The sequence below is a fragment of the Fusarium venenatum genome, assembly GCF_020744135.1.
Source record: "Fusarium venenatum strain MPI-CAGE-CH-0201 chromosome Unknown EDB82scaffold_2, whole genome shotgun sequence".
Classification (NCBI taxonomy): domain Eukaryota; kingdom Fungi; phylum Ascomycota; class Sordariomycetes; order Hypocreales; family Nectriaceae; genus Fusarium; species Fusarium venenatum.
This window is the reverse complement of record NW_027072130.1, coordinates 8750377-8762029: the sequence shown is the minus strand read 5'-3', so window position 1 is coordinate 8762029 and position 11653 is coordinate 8750377. Positions and strand designations below refer to the sequence as shown.

General features: G+C 45.4%; 5 protein-coding genes across 5 annotated transcripts; 2 read left to right on the top strand and 3 right to left on the bottom strand.

Annotated features, from left to right (window-relative positions):
* The first annotated feature begins 78 nt into the window (after positions 1–78).
* On the top strand, positions 79–787 carry EDB82DRAFT_502275 (uncharacterized protein). The gene has a single exon (XM_025736462.2). The coding sequence runs from the start codon at positions 138–140 to the stop codon at positions 537–539; it is 402 nt and encodes a 133-aa protein (XP_025587067.2). The 5' UTR covers positions 79–137; the 3' UTR covers positions 540–787.
* Positions 788–1087: 300 nt separating this feature from the next.
* EDB82DRAFT_502274 (fungal-specific transcription factor domain-containing protein) lies at positions 1088–3721 on the top strand. Its single transcript, XM_065608669.1, has 3 exons — positions 1088–1342; positions 1404–2025; positions 2091–3721. The coding sequence occupies exons 1-3, from the start codon at positions 1137–1139 to the stop codon at positions 3540–3542; spliced, it is 2280 nt and encodes a 759-aa protein (XP_065465110.1). The 5' UTR covers positions 1088–1136; the 3' UTR covers positions 3543–3721.
* Positions 3722–4269: 548 nt separating this feature from the next.
* On the bottom strand, positions 4270–5630 carry EDB82DRAFT_537527 (aspartic peptidase domain-containing protein). The gene is made up of 3 exons (XM_025736460.2): positions 5497–5630; positions 5327–5448; positions 4270–5270 (listed from the first exon to the last, which is right to left on the bottom strand). The coding sequence occupies exons 1-3, from the start codon at positions 5608–5610 to the stop codon at positions 4334–4336; spliced, it is 1173 nt and encodes a 390-aa protein (XP_025587065.2). The 5' UTR covers positions 5611–5630; the 3' UTR covers positions 4270–4333.
* A 1055-nt stretch (positions 5631–6685) lies between these two features.
* Positions 6686–8329, bottom strand: EDB82DRAFT_567359 (major facilitator superfamily domain-containing protein; the record flags this gene model as incomplete). Its single annotated transcript, XM_065609845.1, has 3 exons — positions 6686–7555; positions 7616–8111; positions 8187–8329. 3 exons carry the CDS (start codon positions 8327–8329, stop codon positions 6686–6688), a joined length of 1509 nt encoding a protein of 502 aa, XP_065465109.1.
* An 897-nt stretch (positions 8330–9226) lies between these two features.
* Positions 9227–11334, bottom strand: EDB82DRAFT_525743 (major facilitator superfamily domain-containing protein; the record flags this gene model as incomplete). The annotated part of the gene is made up of 6 exons (XM_065609143.1): positions 9227–9303; positions 9371–9466; positions 9531–9999; positions 10049–10430; positions 10971–11103; positions 11157–11334. 6 exons carry the CDS (start codon positions 11332–11334, stop codon positions 9227–9229), a joined length of 1335 nt encoding a protein of 444 aa, XP_065465108.1.
* Between the last annotated feature and the right edge of the window lie 319 nt (positions 11335–11653).

The window sequence follows — 11653 nt, the reverse complement described above, 5'->3', positions numbered from 1 at the left end:
CCCCCTATTTCCACTTGTCGCAAACTTAACAAGTGACAGAACCATTTCTTTAAGAACCCGCACTGCTAATTTCCATCCTGCTTTACTCTTTTCCAGTTCCAAATACCTAGTCTGTTATTAACTCTTCTATTTGCACAATGATTCCCAAGACGTTGATGGCCGCCTTTATGGCTAGCTGCTTCATATCCAGCTCCACTGCCAGCCCTTGCAAAGCCAGCTCAGGGACTACCGAAATTTCTACTGAGACAGCAACCACCCAAATGCCCGCCTCCACGACGATTGCAACAACTATCGATACCACTCTTACCATATCTGAATCAGAAAGCGACACTGCGACTTCTACTGTCGTAGAGGACGCTACCCCGACCACGGTTACAACGACTACTTCATCGACAACTCAAGCGCCTCCTCCTGTGGATATTCCTGAAATTGATTGCTCAACAGACCAAGACTGTATCGCAGCGCTGGGAGCCGGTGCATTGGGAAGATATGCTTGTATCGACCTCATTTGTCAACAGACTGCCACACCTGAACCTTAGTAAAGGTATGGCAGCTGTTGCGCATTTGTTCCAGCCTATGTCAATCGAGTCATTGAACACGTTATCCTTCATGGCTGTTCCCTCATCGTGGGCGCCATTGTCAATTGTGTATCGGCTATCACACGGCCAAAGCATTGTGTATTCAGCTTGATGTTGTTCTCATGTCTCACAGTTCGATGTCAGGCGCGGAGATATATGCAATTGGATTGATCCTTCTTGTTCTTCTCCTTTACACTAAAGCACTTGTCTAATATTTAAAAATAATATATATGGTGTGGCACTGCAAGATGTGTTTTGTAATAATCAGTAGGAAACGTGTTTATGTCATAGTGTCTTATTACCAGGCCTAGCCCGGAGTTTTCATTACAACGACTTTGTCGTATCCTCAGTGGAGTCCCTTGGCCTAAACCAACTGAGACTAGGATATCACGACAGCTATCCCCATCGAAACGCCATCTTAGATACCCCGCATTAACGTCAACGGGCGATTTAAATCCAGAACAAGCGTAAAGTTACTCTCTTCTAGACATTTAAATAGTCAGACAAAGACCGAATCAGAAACTGGTTTTCACTCCATCCAATTGTTGATCATTTGAAATGGATGCAACTGCCAGCAAAAATTCTGAAGCATCATCAAGTCATCTTTACCGCTCTCAGCAGCGAACAAGACCTCAACGTGCCAGTTGGGCATGCCTTAGCTGCCGCGTAAGAAAAGTCAAATGCGATGTGGTGATATCAAGTCCATGCAGAAATTGCCGCTGGGACGGTACACAATGCGTTGTACCACGAACCCGTCGAAGCAGGTACTTACACCAACAGCACTATAAAGGTGTGCCTCAATAAATACTGACCATCCTTATGCAGAAAAGTCTATCTTGGTTCCGACAATAACACCAGTCAACAACAAGATGATAGAGTCATATACTTCAATTATGACAAAGGCCACACATCTGAAAGACCCGACCGCATTGAAGAGCTGATCACAGACGAAGAGGTTGAAGAGCTTGTCAATAATACCGACCAACCTGGACCAGAAACGGATCAAGATTGCCATATCGAAGTAGGCGACTTGGGCGATCTGCTGCAAGGACCGAGTAGCATTACCTCTACACAACATTCAGCAGCAGACAACCAGCAAGACGGGCTTGCTGGGCTTCCAGGTTTTATTAAAAAGCCGTCATTCGCTGACCCTGGCTACACGTCCTTTTTACAATCACAGGGCGTGTTTTCGTTACCACCGACCACTATTCAATGCGAGCTTGTCAATTCGCTCGTTGAGTACATTTATCCTCGTATGCCGTTGTTGGACCTGGAAGCCTTCTTGGCTTGTATTAGTTGTCCCGGTGGTACTAAGGGCCAGCTCAGTCTTGTCCTCTATAGTGCCATTTTATTTTCTGGCTCAATCCACCTTGATGAGGAGGTTGCTTGTAAATTTGGATATCCCGACAAAAGACTCATGGGAATAGTACTTTATAAACGGACCCAGGTGAGTTTATGCCATTAACACGAAGAGACTCTTGTTCTAGGTGTATGCTAATATTTCTCCCATAGTTACTATTCGATCTTGAAACGAATCCGGATAAGCTAGCAGCTATGCAAACAGCGCTCTTGCTAACCTGTCGCGGGGTACCAAATGATGAAGTCAAAGGCCCGTGGTACTGGGTCAACACGGCAATATCAATGGGGTACTCTATCGGGCTGCATCGCACTTCTACAACTACAGATTTGCCTCCACGAAAGCGTAGACACTTAACTAGGCTGTGGTGGTGTTGCCACGTTCGAGATAGCGTTCTCTCATTGGGAATGGATAGACCGACTCGGATAAAGGAGCAGGACTTCAACGTCCCTATGCTGGAAGTTGCGGATTTAGAGTCTAATGTTCTTATAAAACGACACTCGCTACTCCAGCATGGCCAGGTGGGTCCATTCGACAAGACGAAAGAATTGGAATCAGCCGAACTTTGCGTCAAAAAGACCAGGTTAAGTGTTCTCATCAATCAGATCCTAGAGCTGCAAGCAGAAGCAAAGTCTCAACAGGATGAAGGTGAACCAGTGCCAGCCAATAACACCCACAATTTGAAAAGCCTACACGCAGTCAATGCTTCACTCAGATCGTGGAAGAGAGCGCTTCCTAGATCATGTTACTACAGACCACTGGTAGGTCGCAATGGGGAGTTTGGTGGAAGACCAGTTGATGTCCGCAGGCATCTGCTTCACATGATCTATTACACAGCTCTCTACACGCTCCACAAGCCACAATCACTACCCAGTTCTCTGCATCAGTTCACAGGAAGAAACGTCTCCCAGTCCCAAGAGGTGTCCAAGTCGGTTGTTTTAGAATCGACCGACAATATCACGCGCCTCGCAGCCGAACTTAATCAACATAATATGGATTGCAACTTGCCTGTCGGTGCTATGACAGCCGTCTACCCTGCCATATCCATGCATGTTTTGAACATGAAGAGTCAGAGCAAAGAAGTAAGGGATAGGGGACTTGTAGGCTTCCGGCTGTGTATCAGGATATTGAACAAGATGCAAACTTTATACTCAGCAGCCGAGGTTACGGTCAGCTTCCTAGAGAACGTTGTGTCCAATGCATCCTTGACCGGCCTGGGCCGTGATGCATTTCAATTTGATCAACAGACTCAAGCGGATCCGATGGCTATTCTTCAAGCCTTGACGACGCAAGCTTCTCAAGAAATGGTAGAAGGGTCAACAGTACCTTCATCATCTTGGAACATGAACTCAAGCAAACAGCCCGAGGCACCTGACATTTTTACCGACATTGATCTCAACATAAATGATGAGTTTCGCACGGGAGGAATAACAGGAGCCCCACTCCAAGACATGCCATATGGACTTGATCTTGACTTCCACGCAACTGAGAACGATACTTGGATGGAAGACAATCCGCCAGGATCAGGAATGAATGACAACAGCAACGATGTGTATGCGGCACTATCTTCTCAATGGTTAAATCCAATATTACCCTTTAATTCCTAATGAGATGCTAGTATTCAAGCAAGCTTGCTTTTCAATTGATATTATTTAACACAAATTATTCAAGAGTAGCGTTGGCAAGGGAGCTGAGAATATTTTACAGCAATCCTTTCGCAAGCTCGACAGACGACGAACTTGGTTTCTAGCGATCTCTAGACATTCCTCTTTAATAACAACTTGGCTTCTCATACGTCTTCTACAAACGCGTGATTTATAGTAGATGACAATAAATCGCAATTAGTAAGAACTATTTCCGCTTCGGCAGATCCTAGTCGACATAATACAACGGTGATCCCGACGTGGGTCACCATTTCCACCACCTCTTTCAAGGCCTGACCAGAACAGAAGTCCATCTTTTTCGTGTCTTGAAGGTCCAAAAGTAGACCACAAGCTCGATCTTGGGAAGCTATTCGCTCCGTTAAATTGCAAGACATACAACCGCTATTGGTCTAAGTCAAACATGTATCTACTTTCGCAACAAGATATCCATTTGCCAGAATGTAAGATACAGGGATCTTTACTATGTATTATCTGGCGACCCGATACTCTCCTATTCCATCGACGCGGAAAACTGATTAGGTCAGTCAGCAGCTATGGCCCTTCGTATAATTGTGGCAATCGAAGCAAGGGTAGACTTAGCTTGTTTGTGTGGAGGTCCATGGTCCAGAAAGTTGTGCTGATTGTTATCGGAGACACACGAGCAGATAGTATTTCAGCAAGCTTTAAGTGACTCGTTTGTAATCTATTTTATCATAGTAGATGAACATTTAGTTTACATGTACAGAATATCCCAACTAGTATCCCGTCTTGAGTTTGCCAAATGAAAGAGTAGGGTCAATAAATTCTCCTTCCTTTGGAAAGTTACCGTAGTCCCAGACTGTGTAATAGTGTTTCAGTAGCCTAACCCCAATCAGAGCAAACCCAGATGAGCCGGACGTCTCGAAAGGTGGCCAGCAGCCATCCTCCCTGTTAGCGAAACCAGGAATAGCTAGCTGATCACCAGTAAGCGTGAGAGTTCTGGTGTCACCGTAGAAGCCAACCTCAAACGAGATTGACCAGTCATTAGTAAACTCGCTGCACAGAGGAACGTGATCTCCCTCAATGATAGCCGTCCAGTTCATGCCAATAGACTCGTAAATCTCCACAATCTTGTCGTCGGGAAGTGAGATACTCGACGCGCCCGTGTCAAAGACAGCGCTAGTCCAAGAGAGATCGGTCTGAGTCTTGATCTCGGTGCCGTTTCTTGCCTTTCTCTTTCCAGTAGTGGTGTGCAAAACCGATCGCCAAACATCGTAGCCTACTTCACCAGTGGTAAGCTGGATAGTGGCCAAGTCACCGTCGACGTATTCCCTCTCCTTGGATCCTCCTAGGGTAAGCAAACCCTTGCCAGCAACGCCGCCGGTATCATATCCCTCATCTCTAGCATAATAGATACCGAATTTGGGCTCATCCATTAACTTTTCCGCCATCAGAGACTCGAAAATAGGTGCCGCGCCACCATCGGCGATACTACCAAAAGCAAGTCCCATGAAGCCATGGGCAGGCAAAGCAGACCAGTTACTCTCGTTGGCTGCGATAAAAGATGCATTGAAACTCAAGCTATCGGTCGAAAAGAGCTCTTCAACAGTCGGGCCAGCTACTCGATTACCATCGATATAGCCAATTTCAGCATCCTGTCCCGTCAATCTCCCAGTCGAAGACGCGGAGATGTTGTACCCAGTGCGGCTACCCCTAAGATACACGTTAGAAACATTGATCCAAGGTGAAGAAATAACAATGCTGATTACTTGTCAATATGGGAGCATGTATCCGCGCATTCGGAATCAATCATCCATGTCGAAGCACTACCGGTGTCGAAGAGAAGGCGGTAGTTCTGAGGTGGGTTTCCAACGCCCACTTCAACCATTTTCTGCTACAGTCAGTTTTGCATTCCAGAACGTTCTGATCATACACCTACATAACCACTCTGGATGATGACAGGAAGGTCTAGCACCGCAGCCGAAGCAGCACCAATGAGAGACGAGGTGGCCAGAACGGCCGAGGCCAAACGAGTGACAGTTCCCTTTGCCATTTCGAGTAACTACTAGTTTAATGAACGGGCAATGAGGACTAAAGTCACATTCAAAATAGGTGATAAAGTCTTCTTATAGGGAACGAAACTAGCTATGACGTATTATGTGTCAAATTAAGATTAAGTGGAAGAAGGACCCGCAAACACGAGCTAATTTCGACTACTCTGGCTATTATTAGAATGTTCAGACGGGCCCGTATACACGTCCCATGCTACAGGTTCATGTATGATCAGATGAACTCGCTTTAGAATGCCATGAGTGTAATAATACATGAACTTAGCTATAGTGGTTTGTCCGAATGCCAAGATGGTCAATTTAAAAATTGAACAAGTGCATCGTGCAATGACTGATACAAACAAGTATCGGAGAAAATTCGATCATGATCACGAAAAGGGGTCCTATTAGGTAGCTACTTTCACTGATTAGAGCGGTCAAGCCTAATATTTAAGCGTGATGCAATCATTTCTTTCAAACCTTGGTAGTCGCTTCATCAATAATTACGTTAACGGCCACTAATCGAAAGGGTCCACGATATATGACACATGCCAACAATCTTAGTGCAAATACATTTCTTAGCGACTATAAATTAACCTTATTATACGAGCACTTCCGGGATTTGAATGGACGGAAATATTTTAATGCGGACATGGAGTAAGGGCTATCCGCGTAAACTCAGTCGCTGTCCGATCTGGTCGGCGTGAGGATTATTGGAGAGAGTTTCATCGGAAATAACTGCTTCAGCTGCTTCGGTCGGGTGCACTCGGTCCGGGTGGCAATAGGTAAGTTAGCGCCTGAATGTCAGCCGTGCCATCATTACACTCACGGTTACTGTCATCAAAACACAGCATACTGTTTCGCATTCTCAATTGTTATCTCGGTGTGATGAAAGGTTGTAGATAACACGAAGGAAGGATGATTTCTTGTTGGTCAATACCTATTGGAAATAGGCAACAAAGCATAAATAATAGAACATGCTCATTAAAGAATACAGACACGATTTAACACAACGGGGTACATTGTCCCAAAACGTAAACATAGCACAAACCCTGCGCAACGCCTTAAACACTATAATAATTAGATCTGGAATCTCCCCTCACCCAAGTTACTCTCGCGGCTAGTGTCTACAGACGAGGTTCTCACTAATTTGCGGTTTTTGTTCCAGTACACGCCTGTCGCAAGCACCACCAGGACTAATGTTACAGCATAAAAACACATGATAGCCAAGACGCCATTTGTGTACTTGGGAGCGTCCTCGTCACGGAAAAGCTGCTGTCCAGCCAAACCACCAAGGTTTGCACCCATGACGACAAGTGCCTGACCGACGCAAATTGCTTTGGTGTCTCGCACGTTGGACGATAACCAAGCACTGTTGATACCCTGGAATGTCGCGTTGCCAGCCATGAAAAGTACAAAGACGGCGTATTTCGCCCACTTGTCATTGTTGAGGACAAGAGAGTACTGTACGCCTGCCATTATCAGTGCGTAGGCTGTACAAATAAAGCAAATAGGACCGCGAAGCTTGACTTTATCCGAGACCCGGGCTGCAATGAGTGCCAGAACCACGAGAGCATAATTGCAGACCGATACAAGGATATTGGCCTTGAACTTGTCAAATCCGAGGTTTTTGACGATTGTGGGCCCATAAAGCAGTAAACCTCCTTTCGGAACCAGGGAGATAAAGGCAACGAGGGCGTGGATCCAGATGTAATAGTTCTTATATAGGTATCGGATGGCTTCCATTGTAGAGAAGGAGCTAAGCTCCTCGCCTCGAGTTCCGTCTTCGAGCCTTATTCGACGTGACATAATGTCACGTTCTCGGTCGTTGAATACATCGAGAGCGGGTATGTTTACGAGTGGACGAGTCCATGATGGTGCTCGTGGCAGAAGGAACAGGAATGAAAAAGAAATAAAGACCGTAAATATGCCGTCGATAAGAAACAGCCACTGAATAGACGACTATATTAGAATTGGGGAAGGTTTGACGGAGAGGGGAATTGCACATACCTGCCAGCCTTCAAGTCCAGAAGCGCCATCCAAATTGAAGATTCCGGCCGCGATCAAGGAGCTTGTACCAGCGGCAACATAATTCGCAGTATAGAGGACAGTCATGCGGAGAGCGATCTCTTGTTTGGTGTAGAACATACCAATCACAACAAGTGCCCCTGCTAGATAACCAGCTTCAAACAACCCCAGTAGGAAACGAGTTGCGTAGAAAGATGTCTTGTTGTTGATGAAAGCCTGGAAGGTGGCGACTAACCCCCATGAGAAGCATTGAAAGGTTAACCACGTAGGGGCACCGAATTTTGCGAGCATCATATTGGAAGGGATCTCGAAAATAACGATAGCTGCAAGCAAGAGCTGGTTGCCATTGTTGACGATATTGTTTGTGATACCGATGTCTTTGACGAAGGTGGTGGTTATGGCGCTGCTTATGTTGGTCTTATCCAACTGCAAGGCGAAAAAGCCCAACATTAGGTTTCCGAGCAAGACAAGGTCAAGTCTAGCGACGAGTTACCATGTTAGTTAACAACAAAATATTGCTTGTGAGTTTGCTTAGGACAATGGTAGAACATACTTGATCTTGATTTTTTTCTCCTCTTTATCAGTCCAGTCCCGAGTCTCACGGCTAGACTCTTCATCCTTGTTGTTACACGGGCTGAGACGGCCTTCGCCAATGGCCTCTGCAGCAGATGACTTCTCGATATCTGCCAGGGCCATCGTGACAAGTTTAGGTTGAGACGATTGTGTTGAATTGAGCAATGAAGCCAAGAAGGAATATCGATCTGAGATGCTCCGGTGTGATCGAGGTATTGCATTTTTGCCATCTGGTTCCGTGTTGGCATTTAAATGTTTGAACTTTGATGTATATTGGTCCTAATGGTGTTGAGGTGGGACATGATAGGATAGAGAAGATGTCATTTCTCGCCCAAGCATGCCCATGCAGGAAAAATGTATCTAGATTTGGCTAGTTTGGACTATTTTTCAAGTAACCGAATATGTCCGTGTACAGCCAGAGCACGCCATACGTCAAAAGAATTAGACATTTTGGAGGGGGGATACTAACACTAGACTATCACTATCCTTTTTTGGGGGTAAGCAATTTTTCTCTATGATTGGTCAGTTGGCTAGAGCTCATGTAGGGATGCTGGCTCATTAGTTGAGCTATTCATTAAACCCTCATTTGCCTTACCAACCACAGCCCTAAACCGGCAAGTCTTCATAGCTTGAAGAATATTGGCCAATCACTTTTTAGATTCTACTGAATGAAGAGAAAGAAGTAAAGTCTAGCTACTAGGCGGATTCGTGTGTGCGAGAATAAGCTTGACATTAGCTTTGTGGTGACTTGGTTGAATATAAGCTTTGGAAAGGATCTTCTTCACGCTGCAAAATCATGACGTATCAAAGTCAGGATTCTCAAATTGCTAAATTCTACCCAAACTTACAATTATAAATAATGATTAGAATTTTTAAGTTTGCTTAATAGTTTGCGGGCTCTTTGGAACATTTTTTTAGTACATATCATACCCTATACAACGCTACCTTTATTGAAAACCTAGAGGAAATTGAGAAGGCCGGGGCGAAAGCTTAAGAAATCGTAAAAAGCACAATACAACGCTAAGCCTTCTCAAGTCTGTATTCCCGGATAAAAAGCGTAATAATTAAAGCTGCCACGCCACAACCCAGAGCAATCGCTATCACTGCAGTTAGCACCGTTTGACTTGAACTGAACGCCGACCTTAACGGATAAGGGACACGTACCATTCGTGGGAACAAGGTTCCGGACTACAGCTCTTGTCACAGGTTCTCTCAGGTCTACAGGAAGGGTCTTGATGTATTCCACGCTGGAGGAAACACCTTCAATAATCTGAAACCTGTAGTCAGCGATTGTCCTCAAGAAAACATTGTCAGTGCCAGTTACTTGCCTCTGTTTTATTTGCGACGTCTTCCAAAGCAGATTGCAATATGGCTGTCAACGCAACGTTGTGTATCATATTGTAAACATTCGCCGCCACAAGCATTCCAGCACTCTGGCAGAGAAACCATGTTGTTCCAGCAACAGCGATATCCTTGGCATCCAGTGCCACAGCGAGATGCACAAATGTAGTACTTTGCGTGCTACCCATACCCAATCCTCCGAGTGCAAGGTATGAACTGTCAAAGAAGCTTGAGCTGCCGTGCCAACGAACCAGTACTAAGCAGTAACATACAACACCAAGAGTCGTCGCCATGTAAATGACTGACTTGTAGCTCCCAGTGCGGCTGACGTACCAGCCCGTAAGCAGTCCACCGGCGGCATTACCGACAACAATAAATACGATGCGACTGCCAGCCGAAGCAACTGACATTCCTGCCACGATAGGGAAGTAAATGGGAATAGTGTAAGTGATCTGTGAATGGCACTTAGTATAGGTTCAGAACAAAGGGATGTTTACTTACAATGAACTGAGACGCAGTTTGCAACGCTATAATGAGGTAAGGGATATACACGTCCCGCTTGGCCAAGAGATCCGTAGGAATGACTGGTTCTTGGGCGTAATACTTCTCGATATACCAAAAAGTCGCCAGTAAAATCACTGCGCAGACCACCAGAGGCACAGTGTACTGCCAGGGGGCAAGTTTGCCGGCCTGATCGAGTGCTAAAAAGGATGCAATCAATGATGCAGGCAGTAAAGCAAACCCGACGAAGTCTACCCGTCTCAGACAATTTGCGATACTAGAGTCAGCTGAGCCTGCATCATAACCAGATATGTTTGCAGGAAGCATTAAGATGATTAGAACAACAGCTAGCGCTGCCAATGGGCTTTGGGCTATGAAGTACCTGGGTGAACATAATGTTAGTGAACCCAATGTTAAAGATTATAGTCCGTAGATATTCACTCACCATCTCCATCCCACTGTGTTCATCCTCCAAGCGGACCGCCACATGATCTACCAAGAGTCGCCACAACGTTCACATAGCTTCTCCATGTCGCGACCTGACGAGGAGGTAATAGATCTGATGTATGTCAGTCACTATCACAGCACAGTTGGCACTAATGGGGATACTGAATATACCTGCGATGATGACTGCTACCAGGCCTACCATGCCAGCATCACCTACCCCACTGACCGCACGGCCTAGAAGAACATGCCAGTATCTAGTCCCAATACCACTGAGTAACCAGTCATTACATGACGTAGAGAAAGGACATTGAATGTGCGCACCAAAGAATGCAACCCAGAGTGAAAGTACTGTAGGAGAATATCATCGCCGGCTTCCTCCCAAAGATGTCACTTGTTCTTCCATACTAGACAGGGACGAACGCATGAATTAGCAAGATTGATATGGATTCAATGTTCCAAGGTAGTACGAACCAACGGCTGGCAAACACATTGTGCCAATACATATGATGTAATTAGCCATGATGCGCCTGAAAGAACATTAAACTCGGATGCGATTTCCTGGCTAGTTGCGAGCACAATAGAAGAGTCCGCCTGGGCAATGAAGATCCCTACATGGCGAAGTTAGCTATCAAACACAACAGTAGAAAAGACCTCTACTGACTAAAAAGTAATGTGGGAAGAATGGTCCGAGTAAACGACCCATTATCATTGGATTCGATTTCTTGCGACTCTTCATGGGGTATCTTGATGGTACCTTGATCAGGGACGATACCTTGCGCAGACGTAAGAGGCGTTCTCTCATCGACCACTTCAGGTTGAGAGTTATCATTGTGAAACATTGTCTTGCAATTCTTAGTTCTTCTATTGTCAAGTTGATTGGAGCGGGACTTATCACTTGTCAACAGTATAGTATGTTTTGCAACATGATAGAAGAGCAAAATGATCGTAGAATAACTATATACGATAAACAAAGAAACACAACGAAACCCAAAGACCTCTTCTTCAGATTTTACACAACAGCAAGTCAATACACGAGGTGGGCCCCATAATAGATTCGGTCCGAGACAACCCAATCCGACGATGATCAACTCCGGCTCAAAACATTGACCGAGTACAGCCGGAGGTGGATCGGCGCTAACGACCAACGGTTCAGGAAGG

What these genes read in the sequence shown, in the direction of transcription:
- EDB82DRAFT_502275 (XM_025736462.2), top strand. Translation starts at nt 138, where the DNA reads ATGATTCCCAAGACGTTGATGGCCGCCTTTATGGCTAGCTGCTTCATA.
- EDB82DRAFT_502274 (XM_065608669.1), top strand. Translation starts at nt 1,137, where the DNA reads ATGGATGCAACTGCCAGCAAAAATTCTGAAGCATCATCAAGTCATCTT. An exon ending in CCACGAACCCGTCGAAGCAG is followed by an intron (nt 1,343 to 1,403) that starts GTACTTACACCA and finishes ATCCTTATGCAG; the next exon opens with AAAAGTCTATCTTGGTTCCG. An exon ending in TACTTTATAAACGGACCCAG is followed by an intron (nt 2,026 to 2,090) that starts GTGAGTTTATGC and finishes TTTCTCCCATAG; the next exon opens with TTACTATTCGATCTTGAAAC.
- EDB82DRAFT_537527 (XM_025736460.2), bottom strand. Translation starts at nt 5,610, where the DNA reads ATGGCAAAGGGAACTGTCACTCGTTTGGCCTCGGCCGTTCTGGCCACC. An exon ending in TCATCATCCAGAGTGGTTAT is followed by an intron (nt 5,449 to 5,496) that starts GTAGGTGTATGA and finishes TGACTGTAGCAG; the next exon opens with AAAATGGTTGAAGTGGGCGT. An exon ending in ACATGCTCCCATATTGACAA is followed by an intron (nt 5,271 to 5,326) that starts GTAATCAGCATT and finishes CGTGTATCTTAG; the next exon opens with GGGTAGCCGCACTGGGTACA.